This window comes from Actinia tenebrosa, unplaced genomic scaffold, assembly GCF_029948245.1.
Source record: "Actinia tenebrosa isolate PJP-AT-01 unplaced genomic scaffold, QUT_ActTen_1.0 PGA_scaffold1__47_contigs__length_23844297, whole genome shotgun sequence".
NCBI classification, from domain to species: domain Eukaryota; kingdom Metazoa; phylum Cnidaria; class Anthozoa; order Actiniaria; family Actiniidae; genus Actinia; species Actinia tenebrosa.
Window position 1 is genome coordinate 21,807,621 of NW_028292578.1, and position 25,069 is coordinate 21,832,689.

Consider the following 25,069-nt stretch of genomic DNA (forward strand, 5'->3'; position numbering starts at 1 on the left):
ATCAAAATCGATCGAGCGAGGATTGAGCGCCAAATTTGATTTGTTTTTATAACAGATTTTCTCGTTTGCTTTTCAAGATTTTTAAGAATCCCGATGGCTGGGGTTTTAGGCGAGTTCAACTCAGCATTACCTAGCCCAGTTACATACTGTAAGAGAATTAGCGTAGCAGATTATGAGCGACAAGGAGCAGAAGAAACACAAAATGAACTGGAGAAACTGCTCGAGTATCTAGACGACAACCCTCGGGAATATTACGACGCGGTTAGGAAAAGAAAGAGAGACGAACTCGGCGTTTTGTCATGGTTAAAGGTGACTGTTATGTCTACTATTCAAGGAGAGGAGTATTTGAATGATTATATTCCTGAAGGAGAATGTAAGAAACAGTTGGATGACTTGAAGCAGGATTTGGTTTCTGCATATGACTATGGGCAAGGTACAGTAACGACAAACGTACAGTAATGACAAAAGCTAGACTTAAGACCAAATCTTTTGTCAAAATCGACCAAAATGGCGGCTATGAAGTCGCACGAAATATGTTTAAAAAAAGGGAATTTGTGAAGAGAATAGGACAGAAGACATGCCGCCATGTTGGTTGACAAGACAAGAGACACAACAGGGCAGGCTCTCTAGTCAATTCCTGGAGTTGGAATGCTTACATGCTCGAGTATAAAGTTTCTATTTATCTGTGACTATCCATGCTCTATTACTTAGACCAGAAGTGACATTAAATGAATGATTCCCTATTACCAGTATATATATATTTATATATATATGCTAACATAATCTCAGTGGTGATTGGTGTCTGGTTACAATATTGCAGGTAATGGAAAGAGATTTTCCAAAAGGCTTGCTGAGAAAAGAAAGCAAAAACAAGTACCCATTCCACCTCCTCCTCCACCACCACTACCACCACCTCCTGTTACACCACTGAAGCAGTCAAAAGAAAAGGTTGGTATTAGGATTTTGTTTTTTTGCATATTTAATAACTATTTTTCCTAATTCCACCTTGATACCAACAGAATCTTCTACAAAATCTTTGTGCTTATTCAACTTGTTTGGCATTGGGCTAATAAGGCTGTGTTCATAATGTATGGCAGGGAGGGGGCAGGTGAAATCTTTAAATGACAAAAAAATTCTTAAGACCCCCCCTTGAAGTCCCCCCAAAAATAACTATCCCCCTGGGTAATCTCTCGTACCTTCTAAAAATTTTGCATCCCCCCCCAATTCTCTTTAAAAAATTTTCAAACCCCCCCATTTTACTGGTAAAAATTTTCCCAATCCCCCCTAATTTTCACCAGCCCCCCCCCCCCCCCTTCCCTCTGCCATACATTATGAATGCAGCCTAAAAGGAATTACATGTACAAAAATAATATTACAGGAAGAGTTGGAGTGAACATTCGAGGAAATACAAAATAACCAAGCAATGGTAGATGCCTGATGGTAAATAGTGTATAAGGCTACAAAATAGAAATAATTTATTTCCTTTATAACTGAAAGGATACAGAAGACATTGAAAATATACAACCTGGTAAAAGAAAAGGCTACAGGTAAAGCACCATCAATGAAATTTATGTCGAGGTAATATTTCAGTAATTCCTGGGGAGACCACATAAGATTCCAATAATTACTGGACAAGATTTCTGGAAATTTTGAATTTGGAGGTACTAGCAATAACTGGGATTCTACGGTGCTGGCCTGCATGTTCCTAGGTTGAAGTATGCAAAACTACTGTTCAAAGATCGAGACCATGATGCACATACACCCATCATAGATTAATATCCCAGCTTAACAAATTCTTTATTGTTTCTTAGTTCTGTCAGTGAAAAGATCCAAACTGCAAGCTCTGCACAAGTGGAATCTCCAGATCTGAAGAGCATCAATGACAAGCTCTTTGCATCCATGAAAAATGTTTCTGGAAGAGGTCAGACAAGAAAACAGTCTTCAAGTCCACCAATTGACAATGACACAAGATTAATAGATGCAGAAATACAAGCAAGGTATTCATCATAGATCCTTATCATTTATGAGTTTGACCCCCCTCCCTCCCCTCCCACACACACACTTTTCTGTGTGTTCCATGGTCATGTTACTCCCGAGAGTATTTTCCATTTAAGGAATGAAAAAACTGATTCTAGTTTGTCATCATAGTAAGCTGAAGAGCATGAAGAAAAGTCTTCCAAAGAACTTACCCAGAGCCAGCCTTCAAAACAACTTGAATGATGAGATAATAAATGCAAGAAAAAAGCTAAAGTGCATCTATCCTCAAGGGTAATTATCATTTACACGGTCAGGGAACACTGAGACACAGCAGAGGCAGGGGGAAGGGGCCTGAGGAAACTTTTGCACTCCTCCAAGTCTAGTTTCTAGGGCTTAGAATACCAACATTAAAATGGTGCAATGTTTTTTCATTTCAAACCACGTGTCATTCCCAAGAGTTTGCACATGAGAAGACACATGAATAAGGAACACAACTCAATAAATAATTCGATTCTCTAGGGAATGACACGTGGTCAGAAATAAATATTGCACCAAGACGAATAAGGTCTACTAATGCATGTATTTTCTTGCATCCCACACAGCTTCACGTAATAGCATGACCACGCCTTACCAATACAGCAAGCAGCAAAGAGAAACCAAAAGAACTCCAGACGAGTATCCAATGTTCAATGTGGCTCTTGTTTACAAGTTTAGAAATGCCAGAAGTCCCTGTGTCAGCCCAAGCAGATGTTTTAACGATTCGTCTAGTTTTTGTAATGATAGCCCTGCATGACCGAAACAGAGGTGACCGTTATCACTGTTTTTATTTCAGCGGGGTATTTTAAAATGAGTTACAGTAAAACAATATAGTCAAACGTCTGTTAAGGGACATTTAGAAATTTGACCTGCAACCTATATGGTATATGCCGAGACAATGGGTATAAAATTTAGAAGTTTGACCTGAAATCGCATTTGGGGTACATTTAAATAGGCATAGGGAACACATAACTCAACCAGTTTCCCATTACGGCAAGAGTTATAATAGTTTAAGACAGTACAAATAAAATAGAGGGTAGTAAAGAAAATAACGAAAAGACTTCAAAATAGCCCAACACGAGGCATAGGCCAAAGCTAAGAGGTCTAATCGTCTTTGGCAGTCCATAACTACCCTGGGTGCCAGAGGTTCCTTGTCCTTCCCATTTCTATTTGTCTTTTTCGCTTGACCCTTGTCGCTTCGCGACTCAACTCAAAGTCCCTCTGAAATCCAGGGTAGGTCTATAACAGGCTGTTTAGAAAGCGCGAGGCAGAAGCCAGGGCAAAGTTAGAAAAAAAGTTAGTTGGCTATCACAATAGAGCTAAAGTAGCGAAGCCGTCAGTTAGACTGTGATAGTGCGGTAGTTAGTTTGGACTAGGCCTGGGTAGAGTAACCGTTACCGTGACAGTTACTACCGAAATCACTCGACTGTTAGCACCGCCAAAATAACAATCGATCGCAAGTTCGATCGGAGATGTCAAAATGATCACGTGACATTAGTTTTCTATTTTGAATGTCACATGACCTCCACGTGACCACTGAAGCGCTCCAAATGGTCACATGAGTTAACCAAAATTTAAACCGCGATCAATTGATTGGAGGTGCGAACAGTTTAGTGATTTCGGTAGAACTACCTATAATTGAAAATAAATTCTTGATCTTTTTTAAAACTAGTATTTTGTGAAACGTTTTGATGCGCTACAAATTTAGACAAAGCTAAAGTTCAGAATTAAACACGACAGGGTGACCATTACAGCTATTCACCACCAACGTTGCTAGCATTGGGTTTTTCGTGGTACTGAAGATCAATCTGACCGAACGTCATTTCGTGGAAGACCAGAGGAAGCCCATTTCAGCGCATGCGATTCACAACTAGAGTTGGTCTACTCTCGAGCGTCAGTACGTACCGTCCCACTAGTCCTTTCAAAACTAGGGGGGGCACTATATATACCCAATATCAAAATGCTCATTTTTTTGACTGCAACTATACAATAATACTCCTATATTCTATGTCCGGGAAAAAGGATATTGCCGCTAAACAACACTACTAATCCCAGTACACGAGTAACGGAAAGCACAAATCAAACTGTAAATAAAGGTAACGCACGTGAGGATTAACACCTGGGTCGTAAGACGAAAAGCCAACGCACGTTTAGCATAAATAAAAACTAGCATGGCGATACAGTGAAAATAAAGACGCTTACAGAAACGGTAAAATAGTCATTTAAATATTACTTCAGTGCAAGTGTACACCAATATAATAAGGTAAAAATATTGAACAGAATTTATACCAACCAAAATACGCGCAAGACAAAACCAACCATATTCCTTTGTTTTAGAACCAATTAACAAAGTAATTAAACGTTTAACGATACCTCGTAGTTTTTTGGGGGAAAACAGGGCAACGTACATACATATAACGTACTTTATAAACTTTCATTTTGCTCTTTGACATTTAATGGTAAATGTTTTTAGTTCTTATACCGTAGCTTGAAAAGAAATGCGAACGTCTCAATTGATTGTTTTCAACCATTCCCAAGAGAATTAAAAAGCAAAAGACACGGCGGCCATGTTGGAGGATATAACAAAAGAATTCATTGACAGTTCCTCCAATATGGCAACCGTGAAAACCATCAATTCGAACGAAACGATACAAGGCTTGTCTTTGACCAGTGCGCCGTCGACAATCTACTCAAAATTTACATCTTTTGGTGCTTCAAAAATATTATCGAAACCAAGAAATTAAATACTTTAAATCAGAGTATTAATAAATGAAAACTGAGTTGAAGTTGTAAAGTACGCACTGGTTGTTAGGACCTAGTTTAAATAATAGCTGATATCGGCAAAAACATGTCCTCGGATGCGCACGAAGCTACGGCATATCGAAAGCTTGCTTCACGAAATATACACCTATTTCAAAAATCGTTGTCGCACCAAAAGCCTCAAGCAACAAGCCAAGAGAACAGTATGTGTTAATAGAAGTTAATAGCTAAATTTTGTTTCACGGGTTTATAAAATTCGCTCTATCATTGATTTGGTAAAGGGTAGAGGTTCAAAGGCGTAAAGTTATAATCTGGTCTCTAATATGATCAGAACGAAGGTAAAAAGGGATTGGGCTTGCTGTGGTATCTCGACCTTCGTCACACCACAGGCAGTCCATACTTTTAAAAAGTAAACAACAAACGCTCACTACAAATAAACATTTTTTTGAACACACAAAAATCATACTCATGTTTTCTGTTTTCACTTGATCAGCTTTGATCGATACGGCGATACGGTACAGAATCTCCATTTTTCCCTTTGGGATAAAGATTTTCTTTTTCCCCTTTGCGGTATCTATGGTAACCGGCTGTACGCCGCTCTATTTTCTGTTTTAGCTTGTTATCTGGCAGGAACACAAGCGAGGAGTTTTCGAACGTCTTTTTCGATTCCTTGTTTGATAAAAAAGAAAAGAAATGAGAAAATATAAGTGGAATAAAATCAAGATTCTCACCGAGTACCCCGAAAAGTATCCTTCTCATATAAGCCATAATTTTTCATTAATCTTAAAAAATAACCGCGTGAAAGTGATTTTTCTAGTTAAGTTAGACTTTTCACTATAATTTCAAGTCAAAATACTAAAGTAAAATTTTGGCATGTTCCGACACTCCACCAAGGAAAAGTCCGATCCAAGAAGAGAATCCAGATTCGGATTTTCCACAATCTTGGATTTTGAGGCAAAAAGTAACAAATTCTAAAAGAGCAAGTGAAATAGGTTTCAATGGTGTAATTTTTTTGTTTTGGTCGTAACGGAAATGGTTTTACGAGCATCAATAGTATCGACCAGAAAGCCACTTGAACGCCTACACAGTATATATACCACACACCCACCTCCTTTTTTTAGGTACTACAATTGTTATCTGTGGCACCAAACTCTGGGCGCTAGCTTACAATACAGATTGAAAGGGTATCCTTTCTCCGCAAAGACAGACCAAACATACTAAAATTCAATGCGATCTCTGTTTTAGTCGAGCTGTGGCTTTGATTCGCAGGAGTATCGTACTAAGCTAGGATTATCCAAACACGGTTTCTATATGTGGTATATGAATCAATCATAATATTTTGTTACTTGTTACGCGCTATCGCCAAATCACACGATATCCCATACTATTGTCCTTAGACCTTTTAGGAAACTAGGTACGTCTGTAACTATCCAGGCCGTTTAGACAAGCTGAAAAATCGAGCCCGGAAAAAAGAATTTTGCAGCCTGTTGTATCGCACAAAAAGGATGTCCACTACTGGATTGGTCTGTACCTTTACTCTTTTTAACGTTCATATAGGATCTACTCTTAATGCTTTATGTATCCTCTAAGCGGTAGCAAGCAAAAAAAAGCTTCAAAATTGTTTTAAATGTGAGGAATTCAAGGTACCGCCGCTAAAGACTACATACCGGGCGATGAGGGACCACATAAAATACAGTAAATGTATGTAATTTGGGCTGCGAGGTGGCCGTGAAATGCACTCTACGCCCGGGATGTAGTCTTTTCCTCAAAACGCACCATTCATTCCCATGCTAATCCTTATATTCTTTATTCTTGCAGATGGTTGTATCATGAAGCAATCGTACACGAAACAGGGACTGATAACGATGGATTTCTATCGGCGCTACTGTTAGCATGGACAAAAAGCGACAAACAACAAGTTCGATAAGAAATTTGGGGACATTTTATCTCGGCAATAGTATTTTATACATGTCTAATACACACGAGACGATCCGTCTAACCAGATGTTATTTCGTCAGTGATCGAAATTACTGTTTTTTGTCTTTCCTATTCTTATGCCATAACTACGGCTCCTGGCTTTATTGCCCATCAGGTTGTTTACCCGAGGATAATTTGGATTTGCTTATGAGCAACCTTCGCGTAATGAATAAGGTCTACTTTATGTGAGAGTGGCTGAAATTGCAAAACTTCAATTTCACCGAACCTGATCCGCAAGTCAGGGAACAGTCAAGTTAGAGATGAAATTGGAATTCATAGGTTTTTGGAGAGAAAAACTTTCGATTCAAGAGAGACCCAACGAACTTTTCTCGCCTCATTCAGAGTCTGGCTTGCACGCACTTCTGTCATGAGACCCCAGAAGTAAAGAGGGGAATGCACCAGAACACCACAATTGATGACCACTGGTAAAGCAAAATGTAAAGAGTAATCGCAGTGCCGACGTCACAACCACGGCCAAACCTTTTTGCCTTCTGACAAGATCTGCTGCCATGGACATGTTCAGGGGTTACAGCAGTACCTCACGTGACCTTAGCGATTACAACAGTACATCACATTCATTAAGGAGTACAGCAGTACTTCACGTTACTTTAGGGAGTACAACAGCACCTCACGTGACCTTAGGCAGTACATCACATGACCTTAGGGAGTACAACAGTACCTCACGTGACCTTAGGCAGTACATCACGTGACATTCATTAGGAAGTACCTCACGTGACCTTAGGGAATACAACAGTATCTCACGTGACCTTAGGCAGTACATCACGTGACATTCACTAGAGTACAGCAGTACCTCACGTGACCTTAGGGAGTACAACAGTACCTCACGTGACCTTAGGCAGTACATCACGTGACATTCATTAGGAAGTACAGCAGTACCTCACGTGACCTTAGGGAGTACAACAGTACCTTACGTGACCTTAGCGAGTACAGTAGTACATCACGTAATATTCCGGAGTACAGCAGTATCTCACGTTACATTTTAGTCACTGCATTTACTCAGTGATATATAAGGAGTACAGCGGTATCTCACGTGACATTTTAGGAGCACTGCATTTACTCACAGACATATAAGGAGTACAGCATTAACTCTATACACGAGTAAGAGGAAAGGAAAAAACATCAACCAACTTGGATAGCCGCTTATTTCCCTGTAGTAAGACCGGACAAAGCTTAATTTTAATGGTGGCCAAGTATTTTTGACCACAGTTTATTATGCTGCTTTAAAATTGCGCAGCAAACTTCTTATATCGTTGGAGAGATTCTCACAATCTTCGTCGTGATCCAATAATTTGCGATCTGCAGTCACGTGCGCCAAGACTTAACAGAAGCCAAGATAACGTGACTTGCAGTCATTGCAATCATCAAGACTCCGAGCTGAGTTGAAAGCTCAACAAATTGCTTTCAAATCCAGTGTACTGTGCCTCAAAAGTTCATCGTTGTTTCTTTAATATTTTACCATTACAGATGGATTTATATCCAGCGGAAATAAAATTACGTCACTGCAAAATTGAGGTGTCAGGAAGCCTGTGAAAATTGACCAGCGAAAAATAACAAAAATATATAACTCAATTAGTTATTGTGTTACTGTTATCAACCTCTTAGTAGCAACGATATTGCTTCATTTGGTGGCCTGGAAATCCATAATTACAAGAGAAAATGTGACACCTCAGTTTTGCAAATTTTCTCGTATCTGATTAGCAACAGTTCTCTCAGATCAGCTGACCATAAATGATTGTATTCAATACTCATGCACAAATTTTGGGCACTCCTATGTGACGTTTGGACTTGGTCAGTATAGCTTCGGCTTTTATAATGCCTGAATCAGAATTTTCCAACTAATGAAAAAGGTTCGGTACACGATTCATTTGGCCATTTAATCAGATAATTTTCGGCATTCTTTTATTCTCTTTTACAACCTGTTTTTCAGACCCCTCCACAAGAACGCCCACTTTTCGATTACCTTTTACCAAATATTCACAACACAACATTGATAATGTGTCATATTATAATGAAATTCTCGCCGCGGCGCGTGAAATCTGATAAACGTTCTTTGTGGTAAAGCAAGGGAACGCTTTATTATTTATATTAAAAATCAGAGAAAATGTTGGAACGACCACATCAAACATTAGAACATTGTTTAATATGCCAGAATCACCAACGAATGCCAGTGACTGCTCGGAAATCCATCTCGCAACTCTACAAGAAACATATTTTTTTGAATTTTCATGATTACCGTTTATATGAGGAAGAAATATACCCGGCCATGAAACTATTTTTGTTTGTATACTGCTGCATTGACTTAGATCTATGCAAAGAATAAAAAGATTGTCTACAAAGACACCGGCGAAGTATACATGATTTGTTCTCGTGTAAAGAGAAGTGAAGACAATTAGGCAGTGCCCACCCCGCAGGGTTTTTCTTTTGTCGGTGTCTTTAATTGTTTGTGTTTTTCAAATCAACTAAACCTAAAGTTTTCAAGTCAACGTCCAGCATAAACCGGTCATATTCGACCAGCTTTTCAACTTGGCTCGCCATGAAACCATAAACAGAATCAACTTTGGCGGACTCTTCAGAAGTGCCGAAAGACTTATGTGACCATGGATCTTGAGAACACCCGTCCTGTATCATTATCTCCATCGGCTCTTTCAAAGTGATGTACGATCGGTCTCTTCTGTGCCATAGCATAAATAAGCACCACGGCTGCCTGTGAACTACGCCTGTATCCAGCCGTTTTTATTAATTTGAGTCTTAGAGAGAGGTGAATAGTTGACTAGGAAAAATGATTAACTCCACTGAACTCAGCTGGTTCAAAACCAAAACAAATCCGTCGTAACAAAACGATGGACAACAAATCGAGAGTCGGTGACAACTCTCAAAGCCATAATCGATTGGATTTGATTCACCCTTGATAATTCAAATGTCTCTTTCTCTGTAACACCGCGGACAGCGACATGCTTTAATACAACGTTGTAGTTATGTAGTTTTCGTAAAGGAGAATATTAACTTCGTGAATTGATTTGTAATAGAATCAGGGCTGTGAACAGCAATACTCTCACTGATTTCAAGCTGCAACAACAAAATTAAAAACGGACGAAAGAAAGGATATCAAGTAACATGATACCTTTTCCACTTCCTATTTTGGAATTACGAGTGGATGATGTGTCCTTCATGTTTGCTTATTTTCCTTTTCTTTATGTCCGCTAGAACAGTAAGTATAAGTCCCATATTTTTCAACATGAATTGAATAGTCAAGTTATTTTAGAATCGAATTTTTCGTAAACATGTTAGGGTAAAAATTAATTTCTCGGGAGTGGAGTGCGGAGATGTCCGTAAAGTTTGCGTCTTTGGTTCTTAAATCTTTAGAACTGACGGAAAACCCGAATGAACTAGTGAATTTTAATTAAGAAAAACGAATGGCACGCCCATCTTAAGAGGGAAATAAATTCTTAAAGTCAAAAAGTAAAACCGTTCATGTTTTAGAATCAAAGTCAAGGAGACCATGAAAGGGGCTTATTGAACGCTATCATATGGTAAACAAAGACAAATGGATTATACTAGAGCATGTGCGCCCGACATAATCAGTTATAACGGTATTCTAGGATTTATTCTAAACAAATTTCAGTATAGTATTTTGTACATAACATTAATTCATCAAACCCAGAATAAGTTAATCTGGTGAACGACGCGTTAAGGGCAGACTGTTTTATAGTGACTATTAAGTGAAAAACATACTGATTTGATTCGATGTTCCGATTTCCAAAAAGTGAAAAAAAACAAACCGGCTTATCGAGACTGAACGAGGGATGGAGACCACCCTATTTCTGGCTTTGGATTAGACCTCCATGACAGAAAGAAAAGGGAAACAAGAAATTATCGTCACAAGAAATTACGGTATTTTCCAAGTCAAGAATTCATTTTCCAATCAATGAATTTCCATCGTCACTAACTTTATGAGTAGAAATCTATTGCTCAGCAGGTCGAGAACCAAAATACAGGGGTAAACCGATATTAATATTTAACCACTCATAAGAGAAGGTTTATCAGTAATATGACGGGGGAGGGGGCATGAAGATGTTGAACTTTATAACTGATATTAAATTTTCAGAGCCCCCGATTTTTGGAGCTGTCAATTTTTGGGGTCCTCTCCAATCCAGTATCAAGTAAAAAAATTACCAGTCCTTCCCTTTTCCTTCATGCCCCCCTCGTTATACTAAATAAACTTTTCCTGCTCCAGCTCCAGTTAACAATTGTTTCTGAGTATATCATTACAGTGCTTCGACAACGGAACTATGATAAACTCACAGAAGGACCGGGACTGGTTAATTCTTTTCTTCCGCGAGTCAGAATCAGATGTATCGATATTCCACTTTGCGCTATTTATAGAATTCATCCATATGCCGAACAGCTGTATGATTTAGTTTATATAATTTTGATCCGACAAAGAATAACGGCACTGGGATATCGTTTTAGTCCGTTTTGATTTCACACTGCTTCACTATGGCAGCTAATGGATAAGCCGGGGTTCCACGAAGGAGAGCTTCAAGTGTGACGGTTATTTTAGGTCAATTAGACTCGCTGCATGTTGGCTACAAATGTGTAGTGGCTCTTTATTTTCAAAGTGATGTACTGATAGTTTATTAGTGAAAGGCAGTCAAAGAGAGATGGACTTGATCTGACATCTGCGCTGTCCTTGAATCGGAGAGACATGATGAACACTAGAAGCAGCGCACATGCCGCAGGTTTTGAGCCAGGAACGCAGACTTTAATCCGGTAGTGCGTTTAGTTTACTGGTGGGATTAACACGACGACAGAAAAGAAACTTCGACATAAGTTCCTTATTTAGAAGAAACATACGGGACAGGTAGTAGAATATGATAGGCAGGTGACGGGGAAAATCCCCGAATTCGAACAGAACACTTTTTATATCTCCACAAACGAATAAAAAGGATTTTCAGTAAAATAAGAGCGATTTCTGAGTTCCCATTTAACTAGTGAATGCAACTGGATATAAAAAAGTAAGAGGAAAAGAAAGTGGAAGAAGTTTAGTCACGGAATTATACGATAACTGACCAGGCTGTCATACATAAACACAGATGTGAACATGCATTTGACATGGAAAAAGTAGCAAGAGTGGAAAAACCGGTAGATTACAAAAAAGTGAAAGAAATCGTCTCGTGCACTTTTATTAAATATTTTTCTTTCAGTTAGCTTAGTTTGAGTAAATAACACAGCCACTCTAAACAATTTTCATGGATTCCGGCATGTTTCAGCATAAATTAGTAGAGTCGTTCTAGCTGCAAACAAACGCGTAACGGACCCTAACTGTGTAGCAAATTAATGATTGGAAGACTTTAAAAGACTTTCTTTAGCATAAACGAGCGGCAAATCCACACAGTCTCAAATTAGCTATCGGTGCACACTCGAGGTGGTGCACCTAACTAGTGAGAGCAAAATATCCAAATGAATCGCGAAAGGTTGGTGGTATATAACTATTTTGGAATCTGAAGGCACATCTTGATTATAAAACCTTAGTGCTGAATACGATGCATGGTGACATTGTTTTTCACTCATCTTCATCGCGGCTTGGTTGAAGCCTTTTGAAAGCCCGATCTTCATCACATTTTTATAATCCTTCTCGTTGGTCTGTTTGGATGGCCTGTGATTAGTTTATGGTGATTACAATTGAGAGGCAGGGATTGGACGTTGCTTATTCTTGTCGGGATACGCGGCTTACACATAAGACAAACATTAATTGACGTTTCAACGGAAATAATGAAAAAAGTCTGCATTTAGTAAATCTTCATTTTTAAGAAAAAGATGAAATGAATTTCTTTTGTAGTTGGACTTTTTTTTTGGAAGCTGGATTATTCTCATTTCGGTTAATAGAAGGGAATGCAATATAGTAATCACTCATATAGGCTAAGAATCAGGTAAATATTAAGTAAGAGAGATTATCAACATGATTTGTTTCATATAGCATCGATGTCCAAGCTATTCATTTATTTCAATTCAACATGTCACAATACTAGTAGGAGCAGATCAACAGCAGATATCTTTTCCTTCCTTTCATCTGTACGGAGCTCGGATGAGGTTTTATTTTTTTGAGCTTCGACTTTCTGTGGCTAATAGAACGGACGTCCTTTCACGAAAGAAGCACAGCCAGCTTTCGAGACCAACGGAAAGCCGTAGAGTTGATTTGATGAGCACAAGTTATGAAACGAAAATGAAAGGCGCAGAGAACATGTGAGAATCTAACACAACAGGACATGTTTGTAGTCCAAGGAGCCGCCTAGCAAAGTCGGCGAATGATCAAATCTTCCTACCACACGCTGTTTGACCTGTAGTGTTTATCACCAGAAATCTTGGTTAAACCTCCCGAAAATATATAAAGAAATCGAGGTTCTGAAGGTTGTTTTCCGTCATTATCCGTCGGATCTCAGCATTTCTAGTTAAGCGAGAGCGCTCGTGGTGATATCGATGTCGAACGCCAGACCAATGGCCGATGTGTTATTGTAGCGGGAACCCTTTAGATGCAACAGGGTACGAATCACTAGAAAGAATCAATCTAGAGCGGCTCTTTTACTACTCTTAGGTGGTTATCCATCACTAGTTTTGAAATTCATATTTCATGACGGTATGACGCGGTTCCATACCCCCCGTTTAGGTTGTATTCATTTCAGAGTCTGTACCTGGGACGCAGAATGTAGTAAGATAAACGTCATATCGGTGATCAATGGAAGAGAAGGATAGAAGGATAGAAAAATAAATAAAGAATCAAAACAAAACCGAAAGTAAAATTAAAAACAAAACAAAACGTAACAAAGAAAGAAAAAATAAAGGTTTGGTAAAAGATTGGGAAATGTGAGTAGTTTTCCTAGACCGTCAAACGGGGAGTAGAGTTTGAAAAAGAGTAAAGGGACAGCTACAATATCTATGATCACTCTCGTAATCAAGTGAAAACGAAACTTAATATGAGGCAAAGTTAAGCGTGATGACTTGGGTGCATATCATATACCTTAATTCGGGCCCGTAATAATGCATTTTCCTTGCGTTTATTGGAGTCATCGCGGCGAAACAAAGTTTCAATTAACACAGGCCAGTGAGAAGCATACCGGTCGATACAATCATTCACCTTCATTCTTCATTGGTGCGGCAGTTTGAAAAAGCCAAAAGGATTATGAAATATTTAGAAGTTCTCTTGTTGGTTAATTACCTGGGAATGAATAAATGTGGCTTAAGTCATTGGATGTGGCCAACTCCCTCAGAAGAAAAAAAAAAACAAGTCTTACTTATACTACCGTTCGTAGTTTTGTCGTTACTATCGGGTTAGCTAAGAATTCGAGATTAAAGGATCTTCTACTCTTTTATTTGAACCATCTCACTTTCTTCAGCAAAGCAAATAAGTTCTCACATTTGCATGCATGGATTTTAATATTAAACACAATGACAATCATGAAGTCAAACAACATAGTCTTCTATGCCCTTTCTAATATGCCGCTTACTTAAATGATATGAACGACTGGCAAAGTCATAACTCGTCGGCGAAGTTTGAGAAAAGCGATGTCGTCGTTGCGTCGGATTATTTAATTAGCAAGGCAATAGAAGTGGCACAATAACTTGAGATAAATTCTAGCTTTGAAGATCCGCCTTAGGAAACCTTTTCATGAGAGGTACTTGGAAGATCCTAGATATTATACATATTAAAGCAAAAAAAACATGAAATTAGGTAACTCTTCCTAAGACAACTCCAATAGGATTGGAGATTCTTTAATCATAACAAAACGGAACGAGACCCAAGTTAGTAAGTAATTTCGAAATTAGAAAAAGTTGTGTTAATCCGAGCAACCAGACCATTAATGATTTTTTAATTATTTTTTGACAGATTCAATGATTGATAGAAGAAGGCGGTGCTTAGGTTGGCGGTCAACTCGCATCGGCGCGTAAAGAACAAAAACAAAAAGCACACGAGTAGAATTCAACAGACGCCCCCAAAGGAATAACTGTGTCTTGGTGTCGTTGAGCTGTAGCACCAAACAGAGCTACGAATCCACGGTTAGATCATCATCCTTCAAGAAATGCTATAACCGTAGCCCCTAAATCATCATCTTGACCACGATGGAATACAGCGTCTGCTATCTGTTGTTATGTAGTGTAACTATACTGTTTCACGTGCGCGCTGGCAATGTGCAAGACACACAAACCGCTTCGGTCGAGGTTGTGATCTACGAAAATACTGGCCATGATTACACGACTTATACCTATGAACTCAAGGCAAGTTTCTCAAAGGCTGGCGCAGCAACCAGTGCCGAGGGAGACATTCTTCAGGTAAGTTTTTTTCAATTTAAATGATGTTAAACATTTCTGCTTCGAAAGATTTTTCCTATTGAAAGCCAAAACGTAAATAAACCACGGGTCGCTGTTGCGTTGTGTGCGTAGACCCCGAAACTACGTTACTTATGGTTGAAGGATACTCCAAATGTCTTCTTATCTACCAAGTATCTCTCAGCACCGGCGATATAAATTGAAGTCGTTATTCGATGGGTATATTTACAAAGTGGCTGCCAAACTACGGCATGCTTAAATACTCTCAAGTGCATGGTCCGTGCCTGTTGTCGGTTCGTTTTAATGAGAGCAACGATCGTTTTCATTCATCGCTCGAACATTGGCCTCTACATAATTGTAATTATACTAGCCTCAAGCACTGTCACGAAAGATTACGCTACGCTCACCAAAACATCAAAACAATCGTTCCCAACCGGGTAGAAAATCTTTCGGAACATGGAATATATAGTCTTGATGCGCTTGGGTTTTGACGAGTGTTAAAATATTTACTCTAGGCCTCTCGAAGTAACTTCTCCAGCGAGTTCCGAATGTCGTTCAAACAGTTTATGCATTCTTATCGCAACGATTGGAGAATCTCTTAACTTAATGAAAATTCACTTTACCATTTGAGTGCACGCATAAGATTGTTTTTATTTCGGTCCCAAATCGACGAAACTACGACTCGAACCGTGTTCATTTCACGTCCCGAGTGATTCACATACGTGACAGGACTACTCTCTTGCAATCAATTAGTGATGTTATATTTCAATTTTAATATATTGCGGGGTTTCCTAGCTAGATATGCGTTTCTCGACCACCGGTACTAAACTCTGTTACAGCTTTTATGATTTCCCTCATCGCGCTGTTCATCATTCTTTGAGTATTTCTCTTATAAACGACAAGATTTGCAAAGGAGAGGTCGATAGGTCACTTATGTGTGCCAGGATTGAGCTGACCAAAGTGTATTTGCATTCCGGAAGCAAAACTTTTGCTTTACGGACCAAATAATAACAAGCACGTAGTGAGTACCGACAGGAACTGGCATGAGCTATATTCATAGGATCATAATACGCGGTTTCTTTGCGGAATAAGGCTCGTACTAGAGCTTTTCCGTAGCTTTGATGGACAGCTTGTTTTCTCATTAGGTTTGGTAATTATTTTACAAGGCCGCCAAATTGAAATAACTTATGAGCCATCCGCACGTCACTGCTGTATTCCACACGTGGCATCAAGTGTTGGTTTATCACTACCAGTGCATTGATAGTGTTATTTTAGGGTTTATATGGTGGCCTTTTAACGACAGAAACCACCGGGGAAAGGCTATCCAAAGTTCGTTTATTTATACCTGGTAACGCTTGCGAACCAAGCGGGATTACATGTGAGATCCAGTCGTTTGTCAAGAAAGGTTTAATATAGCAAATAATTATTCCACTTTCGTATATCATAGATTTAATACTTTCTTCAAAAACGTTAGCCATTACCTCTTCGGGTTTTTCTTTCAGTGGTGATTGAGGCTTTTCAACACTCGCTCAATCATGAGTTATTTCAAGGATAAGAGCGGAGATTATTATTTGGTAAGGTCGGTTTAAGTCGATCTATTGAAATAAGGTCTAAGATAAACACTAATAACGAAAAAGAAAACTAACTGGCTGAAACAATCTTGGGTTGCTTTAAATGGACCCAAAAAACAAATTCAATTTTCGACGCCAAGTTATTATATGCGTCCAATATCGGCTCTCAAAGGACCGAGGCCCACAATGAGCGCAATTACAATTTACACAAAAGCGTTTTGACCGCACTTCAGAGATAATTAAAAGGAGCAAGCTAGTTTTGAATTAAATTGAGAACAATACAATCATTTACCATTTAGATTGCTTTTGTTTTGGCGGTATTACTACGCGAAACCCGTGGAGTTAACTCAAAAGTGTAGCCTTTGTTTTCAAAAATCTATCTCTCGGATGATATTAAAACCGAGGGTGGAATGGCTTGCGCTGGTTTGAAAAATTGTTTATTGTCACTTTTGATTATTTGGCGGTGTTTTGGGCACATCAAGATAAGGGTTTTCTACTCGTATATCCATTCGCTTGATTAAACAGCTCATATCTTTTTGGAAATTAAGAATTGCAGTTATTGGCTTAAAAATGGCGCAAGATGTAATAGTGGTTTTTTAATAACTTTTCAATGAAGCATAGATGACGGGATAGATAAGACTTAAGCTCAAGGAAGCGTGTTTTCTGCGATATATGCATTCTATTTATATTTACATATATCTTTAACTTAATACAGCAAACTTATATAGTGCTCCCCCCTTTTTTGAACATTAATCTCTGTGATATATGTCCTCGAGTTAATGAATCTTTGCGGATTAGCATCATTTCACTTGAACTTCGGCTGATCTCTCGAGTTAAGTGGCCGTGCGATAAAATTAGATAATTACTTCAAATTACAGATAATCATAGTAAACATGCTCTTCACTTCAAGAGGCACATTCAAAGACATGAATTAACACGTACGAACCCCCCGATAAAATTTCTGCTTGTCTGCACATCTTTTATTAACTATTTATGTCACACAAATTCCACTAAAGTAATAACTCTTTGACGGCCCGAAACCGCAAGTACCTTCGCTTTCAGATATACGTTTATTAATTCTCTGCTTGAGTGACCTTCATGTGAAGTACGCTTTGATTTGACTCTGAGACGCTCGTTTCATGGAAGGAGCGGAATTTTATTAGGATTATCTCTCACAGCCGCAGATCTCGTCTGATCGTTTCGCTGGTGTCAATAATCCTAAAGTGAAAACCCACCCGATCCCAAACAATGAGTTTTTATTGCTCGCGGTCCTTTTGAAGAGGGCCAAATTACTCAAAATTTGAAGACCATCTGCTTCTTAACGATCAGTATTCTTTTACCGAATGATTCTCTTTGTAAAGAGTTCTGACATCAATCAGGAAAATAGAATCATAAGCGTATTTGAGAAGCCGAAATTGACTAATCCGAGCTATATTTGGTCTCTTTTGGATCTCTTTTGTATAACAGTAATTCCTACTTCCAGTAGTTGTGTATTCTTTTATAGGATTGCGATGATTTGAAATGGCCATCAACATCTGTAAAATCAATTGATGTCGTTAAGATGTGACGCCTAACTTAAAATCATTCCTCGGAGATCAGTAAATCCATTTCAAAACGATGATGAGTTTCTAAGTCGAAAAAAAAGTTTATATATAGCTAGACGTGGATCCTCATTTATCTCCATGTGTTTGAGACAACTGTTTTTTCTTAAACTAAACTTTGGGTCTCAAATTATAAAGCTTATAATCACGAACTTCCTAAACTTAGAAAATAAGTAAAAACAATATGAGTCATGCTGGAAATTTATTATGAATAAAAGAATATAATATGTATATTTGTTCAATGTAAAAGTGTCTTTGAGTATGGTGAAGCAAGTTGCTTGAGTGAATATTTGAAGAGAAGGTACTTTCGAATTGGGATCAAGAATTCTGAATAATGGCTGTAATTTTGGTTGGATTTGAGACATCAGATTCGAGAAAAAGGAAGAATAAATCAACAAAGGAATCTAAATCATTTAATATGAGCCAAAATACCCTCAAGTATAGTCTAGGCCACCTGCAATTTAAAGAATGGCCAATAGCATTTCAATACTTTACCAGCTCCTTTCCAAGTTCTACGTTTAATTAAATTAAGTAATACTGACAGCAGAAACAATCATTTAACCAATGGTGAATAAGGTTTGATGGATTGATATTATTTATTTTTACCATTATATTATTGGGTTAGTTTGTACGTGCCTATGTGAATGAGCAGACTGTTTTCCCAATGCAAGGAGGTTCTAGCTGGCCCAGTTGGTGGGGTAACAATCTGATGCACAGGAGGTCATGGGTTCAATCCTCAGCCTATCACTTAGGGTCTTAAAACAACTGAGAAAGTATGCTGCCTTTGCAATCACATTTACAAATGTTTAGACCAATTCTATTTGAATCATTAAAATGGCAGACTAGCTTCTTCAGATGTCCATATTTACACTGAATAGATACAAGAGATACCTGAAAACAATAAGCTAGTCAAGCATTGACTATATTTTATAATGTAGCCTCCAGTTATTTTTGGTGCAGTTTGGTATTAAGAATACAGCTTAATAATAATCTAAGTTGTCAGTGTATGTTTTCAGTATGAGTATTAATCCTAAAACATTTTTTGTCTTGCTCATCCTTTAGAACTATTTATTATTAGATAGTTTGTTATCATTTAATAAATCTGGGGTTAACAGTAAAACAATACCTGTCTGATCTGTGGTTTGACGACCGTAATTTACAATTATTTTTCCAATAATCTACTTCAAGCATTATATTTTGGCTTTATGAACTGTTTACACCTTTGTCAGATTGTAATGTCTGTTATTCCTTTGCAATTGCAGATTCATCCTCTTGGCTTATGCAATACATCTGATGATAGTGATCTGTATGAGTATGGCTGGGTAGGCGTGGTCAAGCTCCCACCACCTAGTGTGGAAAATGTGCCTTGTTTTTCATTATTTCAAAAGGTAAGTTGTTAGAGGATATATGAATAAGAAACTATGGGATTGATGTTTAAATAATGCATAAATGAATTATTGTCTCTGTGAAATGTGGTGAACATTACAGTTACTGGGTAATAGATGTGAGTAAACACTCATGGCATTGTGGGTCAAAGCTATATACATTCATTCATCCATACTTTTGCAAAAGACCAAAGATAATTTCAACTGTTCTCAAGCACAAGGCATCTTTAAAAGAAGATATTGAGTTTTGAGTACTAACAAATAACAAAAAAATTGTAATTCTCAGCTGTTAATTTCAACTCAAAGAGTTAATTTTGTTGGTCACATGTGGTTGAGAATAGATATAGTTGCCAAACTTTTTAATTAAAGGGTTGTTAATTCTAATAATGTTTGTATTATTTGATTGCATTCAACCATAATATTTAGACTATTGTAGTGTAGCCACCAATGAAGCAGTTTGAAATGCTCTGTTGATCTGGAAATGAACTTTCTCTATGTCAAAAATTATCTTATCTTTCTGTCATTCTTATAATTTCTTATCATTCTCATTTCATCTGTTTTAAATATTCAACAAATCAGAATAATTATAGTCGTCCGCAGACTGCTTAAGTTATAATTACTGCATCAAAAAACCTCATTTATTATGCCGACATTCTATAGATATCAAAGCCACAATTATAATGACATTAGTTTCATTTTTGATATGTCCTTTTCAGGCTAAGAGAGCAATGGAGAGGGGTGCCACAGCTATCATATTTGACACAAGCGATAATCCTGATGCAGTTGCAGAGGTAGATATGTCTTTGATTACACATTATAAGTCAAAGGTCATAGTGGGAGGAGTGTTCATTTGTGGGACATCAAAACTGTTGATATTTTAACATGCTGCATGGTATTAAGTCCAAAAATATTTGTTCTCTTAAAGCTAAATGCAAACAAAGTCAAAGCTAAGAGGCCAATTGTGGTCATTGATGGATCCGATGCGAAGAAGCTTATAACCATAATAAAAAAGTATGTCAAAAGCAATTATTAATGCCAGATTATTTTGATTTGAGTGTAATATTAAATAATTGATATATTTTTCTTCTTTTTTAGTCAAAAATTATCAAGGGCAAGAATACGGTATGGTGTAGCTGGTTATACACCCCAAGTATGTTAAAAAAATTTTTTTTGCACTTTCTTATAATTTATTTTGTTAACTTCTTTTTTTATGCCTTCATGGTAGTGAGATATCACATTCTTTAAAAAGTGGGAAGAAAAATTGAAATTAGTGAAGGGTGGAACAATTATTTTTGGGGGTCTCTGATCTTCCCATGATTGCTTTTATTTTGAAGAAATTTCGTTAATTTTTTTTTAACTGTCATTATATTTTGCTTTTAGAATGGTTTTTGAAATGGGAAGATATTTTTTTAATGTATTTTGTTTGTACTTTTTACTATCAACAGAGATCAGCCAATGAATATCTTGATATGGTCATATTTATGACATTTTTTATTCTGGTCTCAGTCATTTGCTTTATCTTGTTGCTCAAGGTAAGAATGTGACATTGATATGAATATAAGGACTTTTTAGTTAATTAATTTGGATTTTGACCCAACATTTTCTTGGGGATAAGTGTCATAGCTTGTGACTAGATCAATGCTGATGTATCTCCTTAAACATAATAAAGAAGAAATAGTAGTAAAGAGAATGAAAAGTTGATTAAAATGGGAAATGTTGTTTCCTCATGTTATGACAAAAAAAAACAGGAGACTTGTTAATCATTATCATTATTCTTAACAATGGTTTATCATTATAACTATTATTGTTGTTAGTGTCAATTTAATTGTCACATGATAATCAATAATAGTATGATCTTAGATATAATTGATTTTTTAATAAGCATGTATTGTGTTTTTCAGATAAAATGGAGACAAAAACAGAAAGAGGTAAATATAGCTCTTTAGCTTGGGCAAATGTTTTCCCTTTTGAGACCACACCTCATTCCCAAGAGTTTCATTCGTTTGTTTGACGGTAGCACACGAGAAGACACATGAATATGGATATGACAAAGAAACATATTCTCAAGAGAATGACACATGGTCTGAAATGGGAAAACATTATGCCAAAGCTAGAGGCATAAAATTTACACAGTTGAGGAAGAATCAGTTATGCTGTTTTTATTTATTTATTTTTGAAATCTTCACGTTATGCTGTTTTTTTTGTTTTTTGTTTGGAATTTATGTTTTATCTAGATGCTTATTCTTATGCTTCCTATCGTTGCAGACCTCACTAACAAGGATGGCATTGCATGCCTTATCAAGAATGGAAACTCGAAAATTCCAAAGCGATACGTGTAGTCTAGACCGATCAAGACTGGACGAAGAGGCCCTTGGTGACTCAAACATTTCACTAAACAAATCTGAACATACCTCTAAATGTGTGATTTGCTTAGAAAAGTTTAAAAATGGCCAGGTATGTCTAATAAATTACTAAATCATATCTCACTGCTGCTATTTTGGCAAAATGAGGTTCCCGCCATGTTTTTTACATTTTGCTTACCTCTTTGTAGGATGTCAGAATAGTTCCCTGTCGCCACGAATTTCACAAAGACTGTGTAGATCCTTGGTTATTGTCGAATTTTACATGTCCGCTGTGCATGCTGAATATTGTAGGTAAGTAAAACCAGCAAAAAGAACAACATAAAATCGTCGAGGAACGAAAAGTAAAACGCCTCTGCCTCGTGCAATCCCTCTAAGGTTAGACCTTCATGTCCCATTATTCCAATGATTCAGCTAAATGTAATTTGACATTAAACGCTATGTGTTGTACTACACGAAGTACCTTTCTGGAGGTCCTCAAGGCTTCATAAACCACGTGACATAGACGCGCCTGCGTTTTCCCTTCTTTTCGCGCCAAAACGCAAAAAATGGAGCAAAAAGACATAAAATTCATATTTTGAAGTAGGCAAATAGTATTTATCGTTAATTAGATAATACTAACTTAAAAGTTCGAGTTTTAATAGCTTATGTATTTTTTTCACAGAAAGAGAAAATACAAAGAAAAAGCCACGCAGAGCTCGTCGTTGGCTTATGATGGGGTGTGGTCGGTGTTTGTCATCCGAAGGAAGTACACAAGCTGCACCTATTAATATCTTACACCAAGATATGCAACTTACGCAAACACGGGACTCTGTTATCAACGTTACTCCAGAGAACAATGAAAAGTCAGATGAAGGGGGGCCTTTAGGCATACCCTTGAGCTCGATGAACATTTCACAAAATATTTCACACAGTAGTAGTATTTCTCTTATCGACATGCTGAACAGAAATTGTATCAAACATGAACTGTATTCTAGTGGACTTTCGGTGATCTCCAAGTCGGAAAATTGTACTTGTTATCTGCCGCCGTTCGATAATCCCAAGGATTATACGCACCAAATGGTTGTTGTGGCTCCACTAACAGGTAGGACATACTGAATTTCGTTGTACTCTAGGATTTTTTAAATTTTAGTGACCACATTTTATTCATTTATTTTCTTTCACAAAATATTTTATTTACAGTGATTTTCTTGGCGATTTTCATTCCCAAAAAGAATGACCAATAATTATGGCGGCCATATTTGATGCGCTGATGAATATTTTCATCCAAAATGGCGCCGCTACTGTGGAAAGTCACTCAAATCTACATCTTCTCCGTCTTTATTTTCTTTAGCAGATCTACTTGATGTATCACACGAAGACATCGTATGACATTCGTCATGTCAGTCCATACGAGTGATTGGATTAGTCGCTCATCAGGCCTACTATTACTGACAATGGCGGCGCCAAGTAAAAGAAACTACGTGGGAAAAGGACAACAGAACACTGTATAATCTCCAGAATAACCAGGAAATCGTAGCCTTTCTTTGGTTTGTCTTATGTTATCCCTTCAGCCTGTGTTTCATGTGTGCTTTAACGTATTTTATCTGCCGTCGTGTATGTTGTTTATGATCCAAAACAAGAAACGTGACGGTGAACGTCGCACTGTTAATTTATAAGCTTTGGCCGCAATGACAGGGACCCGCAACAGAGGCCCATTAAAAAGCAGGCTTTTGAATGCAGAGCTAAAAGCAGGAAAATGGCGTTGGGAACAAAGTAGAGACGAGGAAACACTGCAAAATTGAAAAGAAAGGAAACGAGAAAAAGAAAGAAAAAGCAAAGAAGAAAAAGGAAAAAATAGAGAAAAAAAAAAGACATAAATTTAACTGAAAAATCGATATGGAAATCAGGCTTTACAAGGCAGTCTGTTTATGCTCGAAAAGTCCGGCGTCATGAAGGTACGACAACTGATCTCGCCGTGGCGACACGAAGCTTCCAGTGGTGACTTAAATTATTGAGAAAGAAGTGGACGTCCTGATGTATAGCCCAGCAAAAATAACACGCATAGGAAAAAGAAGCCGAAGTTTTTGTTCTGAAAAAAATGTTCGTTGTCTGCGAACTTAAATACGTCGGTTGTCAAGACCTATTTTAAAAATAAGAAGTATGAACTAATTTAAATATATTAAGTTAATAGAGTCAAATATTTACGACAAAAAGTATTTTTTAAGGTAGCTATTTGAATTCATCACAATCAATCATAAATTTTAGCGCGTGGCGGACTCAAATGGATAGAAACACGACGTTGCATCAGTTAGGTTCACGGATGAAAAGGCGGGGTGGGTGGGGGAGGGAAAGTATTTTGAGCTTCTGCCAAGATAAAGATGACTTTTGGACCACTTGGCATGGACGAGTCTTAAACCTATCTAATTTAAAACGGCAAGAAAAAGTCCTGGAAAGTAAATACTCTTTGTGAGAAAATGCTACTCGTAATTCTTTTGCAATATGTTTTATAATTGGAAAATTGTAGATTGCTCCTTATCCGAGAATTTAATTGTTAAAAGCAAAAATCCAATGACCTCAGTAAAGTCGTCTTGAGAAATCTGCTCAGACGCAAGCTGCCTTTAGGTATAATAGGAATAACAAGGCAGAATATGCCGCTTGTTGGTGAACTGATTATTTCTTTCCATGATCCCAATATACATTACAAATAATAATAATAATGATATAATAATAAAAGTAGTGCCAACCACACTGCGAAGGTTGCGCTTAATTTGATATATACTTGTACATAGAAATCAAAAAGAAGGAAATTCTATTTTGGATAGCTATCATGTATTAAATTGTTATCTTGTTCTGATTTTATTTATGAAAAATAATGCGAATAATAAACCCATTTTATAACACTGATAACGCTCTTTGAAGATTGTCTCAATACATATATTTTTTGAATCTCTAATTGCACATGAAATGAGTGCATGCAGTCGTTCAAATACATTCTTGGAACTGAAAGTTGTTTCCCTTAGTAGCGTTAGGCACCAAACATCGCTATTGATAAATGAAGATTCATCATGCCGAGCTTA

At 37.5% G+C, this 25,069-nt stretch overlaps 2 protein-coding genes and 1 long non-coding RNA gene across 4 annotated transcripts; 2 read left to right on the forward strand and 1 right to left on the reverse strand.

Moving 5' to 3' along the window:
• Window positions 1-19: 19 nt before the first annotated feature.
• Window positions 20-3,681, forward strand: LOC116288441 (uncharacterized). The gene is made up of 6 exons (XM_089032541.1): window positions 20-433; window positions 821-948; window positions 1,498-1,547; window positions 1,812-1,997; window positions 2,149-2,268; window positions 2,593-3,681. The coding sequence occupies exons 1-6, from the start codon at window positions 94-96 to the stop codon at window positions 2,768-2,770; spliced, it is 1,002 nt and encodes a 333-aa protein (XP_088888667.1). The 5' UTR covers window positions 20-93; the 3' UTR covers window positions 2,771-3,681.
• LOC148910099 (uncharacterized) lies at window positions 1,783-22,309 on the reverse strand. The gene is made up of 3 exons (XR_016120185.1): window positions 22,192-22,309; window positions 2,609-2,762; window positions 1,783-1,912 (listed from the first exon to the last, which is right to left on the reverse strand). It is a non-coding gene; the product is annotated as an uncharacterized LOC148910099 (long non-coding RNA).
• LOC116288440 (E3 ubiquitin-protein ligase ZNRF3) lies at window positions 9,650-24,899 on the forward strand. 2 transcript variants are annotated; one of them, XM_031695227.2, is made up of 12 exons: window positions 9,650-9,979; window positions 14,654-15,096; window positions 19,528-19,653; window positions 20,367-20,441; window positions 20,576-20,661; window positions 20,746-20,800; window positions 21,096-21,182; window positions 21,552-21,578; window positions 21,916-22,104; window positions 22,202-22,304; window positions 22,675-23,094; window positions 23,347-24,899. In XM_031695227.2, exons 2-12 carry the CDS (start codon window positions 14,887-14,889, stop codon window positions 23,379-23,381), a joined length of 1,413 nt encoding a protein of 470 aa, XP_031551087.2. In that variant the 5' UTR covers window positions 9,650-9,979; window positions 14,654-14,886; the 3' UTR covers window positions 23,382-24,899. The 2 variants fall into 2 exon arrangements, with proteins under 2 accessions (XP_031551087.2, XP_031551086.2); XM_031695226.2 differs by having other exon boundaries at window positions 9,652-9,979; window positions 23,344-24,899.
• Window positions 24,900-25,069: the final 170 nt, after the last annotated feature.

What these genes read in the sequence shown, in the direction of transcription:
- LOC116288441 (XM_089032541.1), top strand. Translation starts at nt 94, where the DNA reads ATGGCTGGGGTTTTAGGCGAGTTCAACTCAGCATTACCTAGCCCAGTT. An exon ending in GGTAAAAGAAAAGGCTACAG is followed by an intron (nt 1,548 to 1,811) that starts GTAAAGCACCAT and finishes ATTGTTTCTTAG; the next exon opens with TTCTGTCAGTGAAAAGATCC. An exon ending in GATGCAGAAATACAAGCAAG is followed by an intron (nt 1,998 to 2,148) that starts GTATTCATCATA and finishes TTGTCATCATAG; the next exon opens with TAAGCTGAAGAGCATGAAGA.
- LOC116288440 (XM_031695226.2), top strand. Translation starts at nt 14,887, where the DNA reads ATGGAATACAGCGTCTGCTATCTGTTGTTATGTAGTGTAACTATACTG. An exon ending in ATCCTGATGCAGTTGCAGAG is followed by an intron (nt 20,442 to 20,575) that starts GTAGATATGTCT and finishes GTTCTCTTAAAG; the next exon opens with CTAAATGCAAACAAAGTCAA. An exon ending in GTGCATGCTGAATATTGTAG is followed by an intron (nt 22,305 to 22,674) that starts GTAAGTAAAACC and finishes TTTTTTTCACAG; the next exon opens with AAAGAGAAAATACAAAGAAA.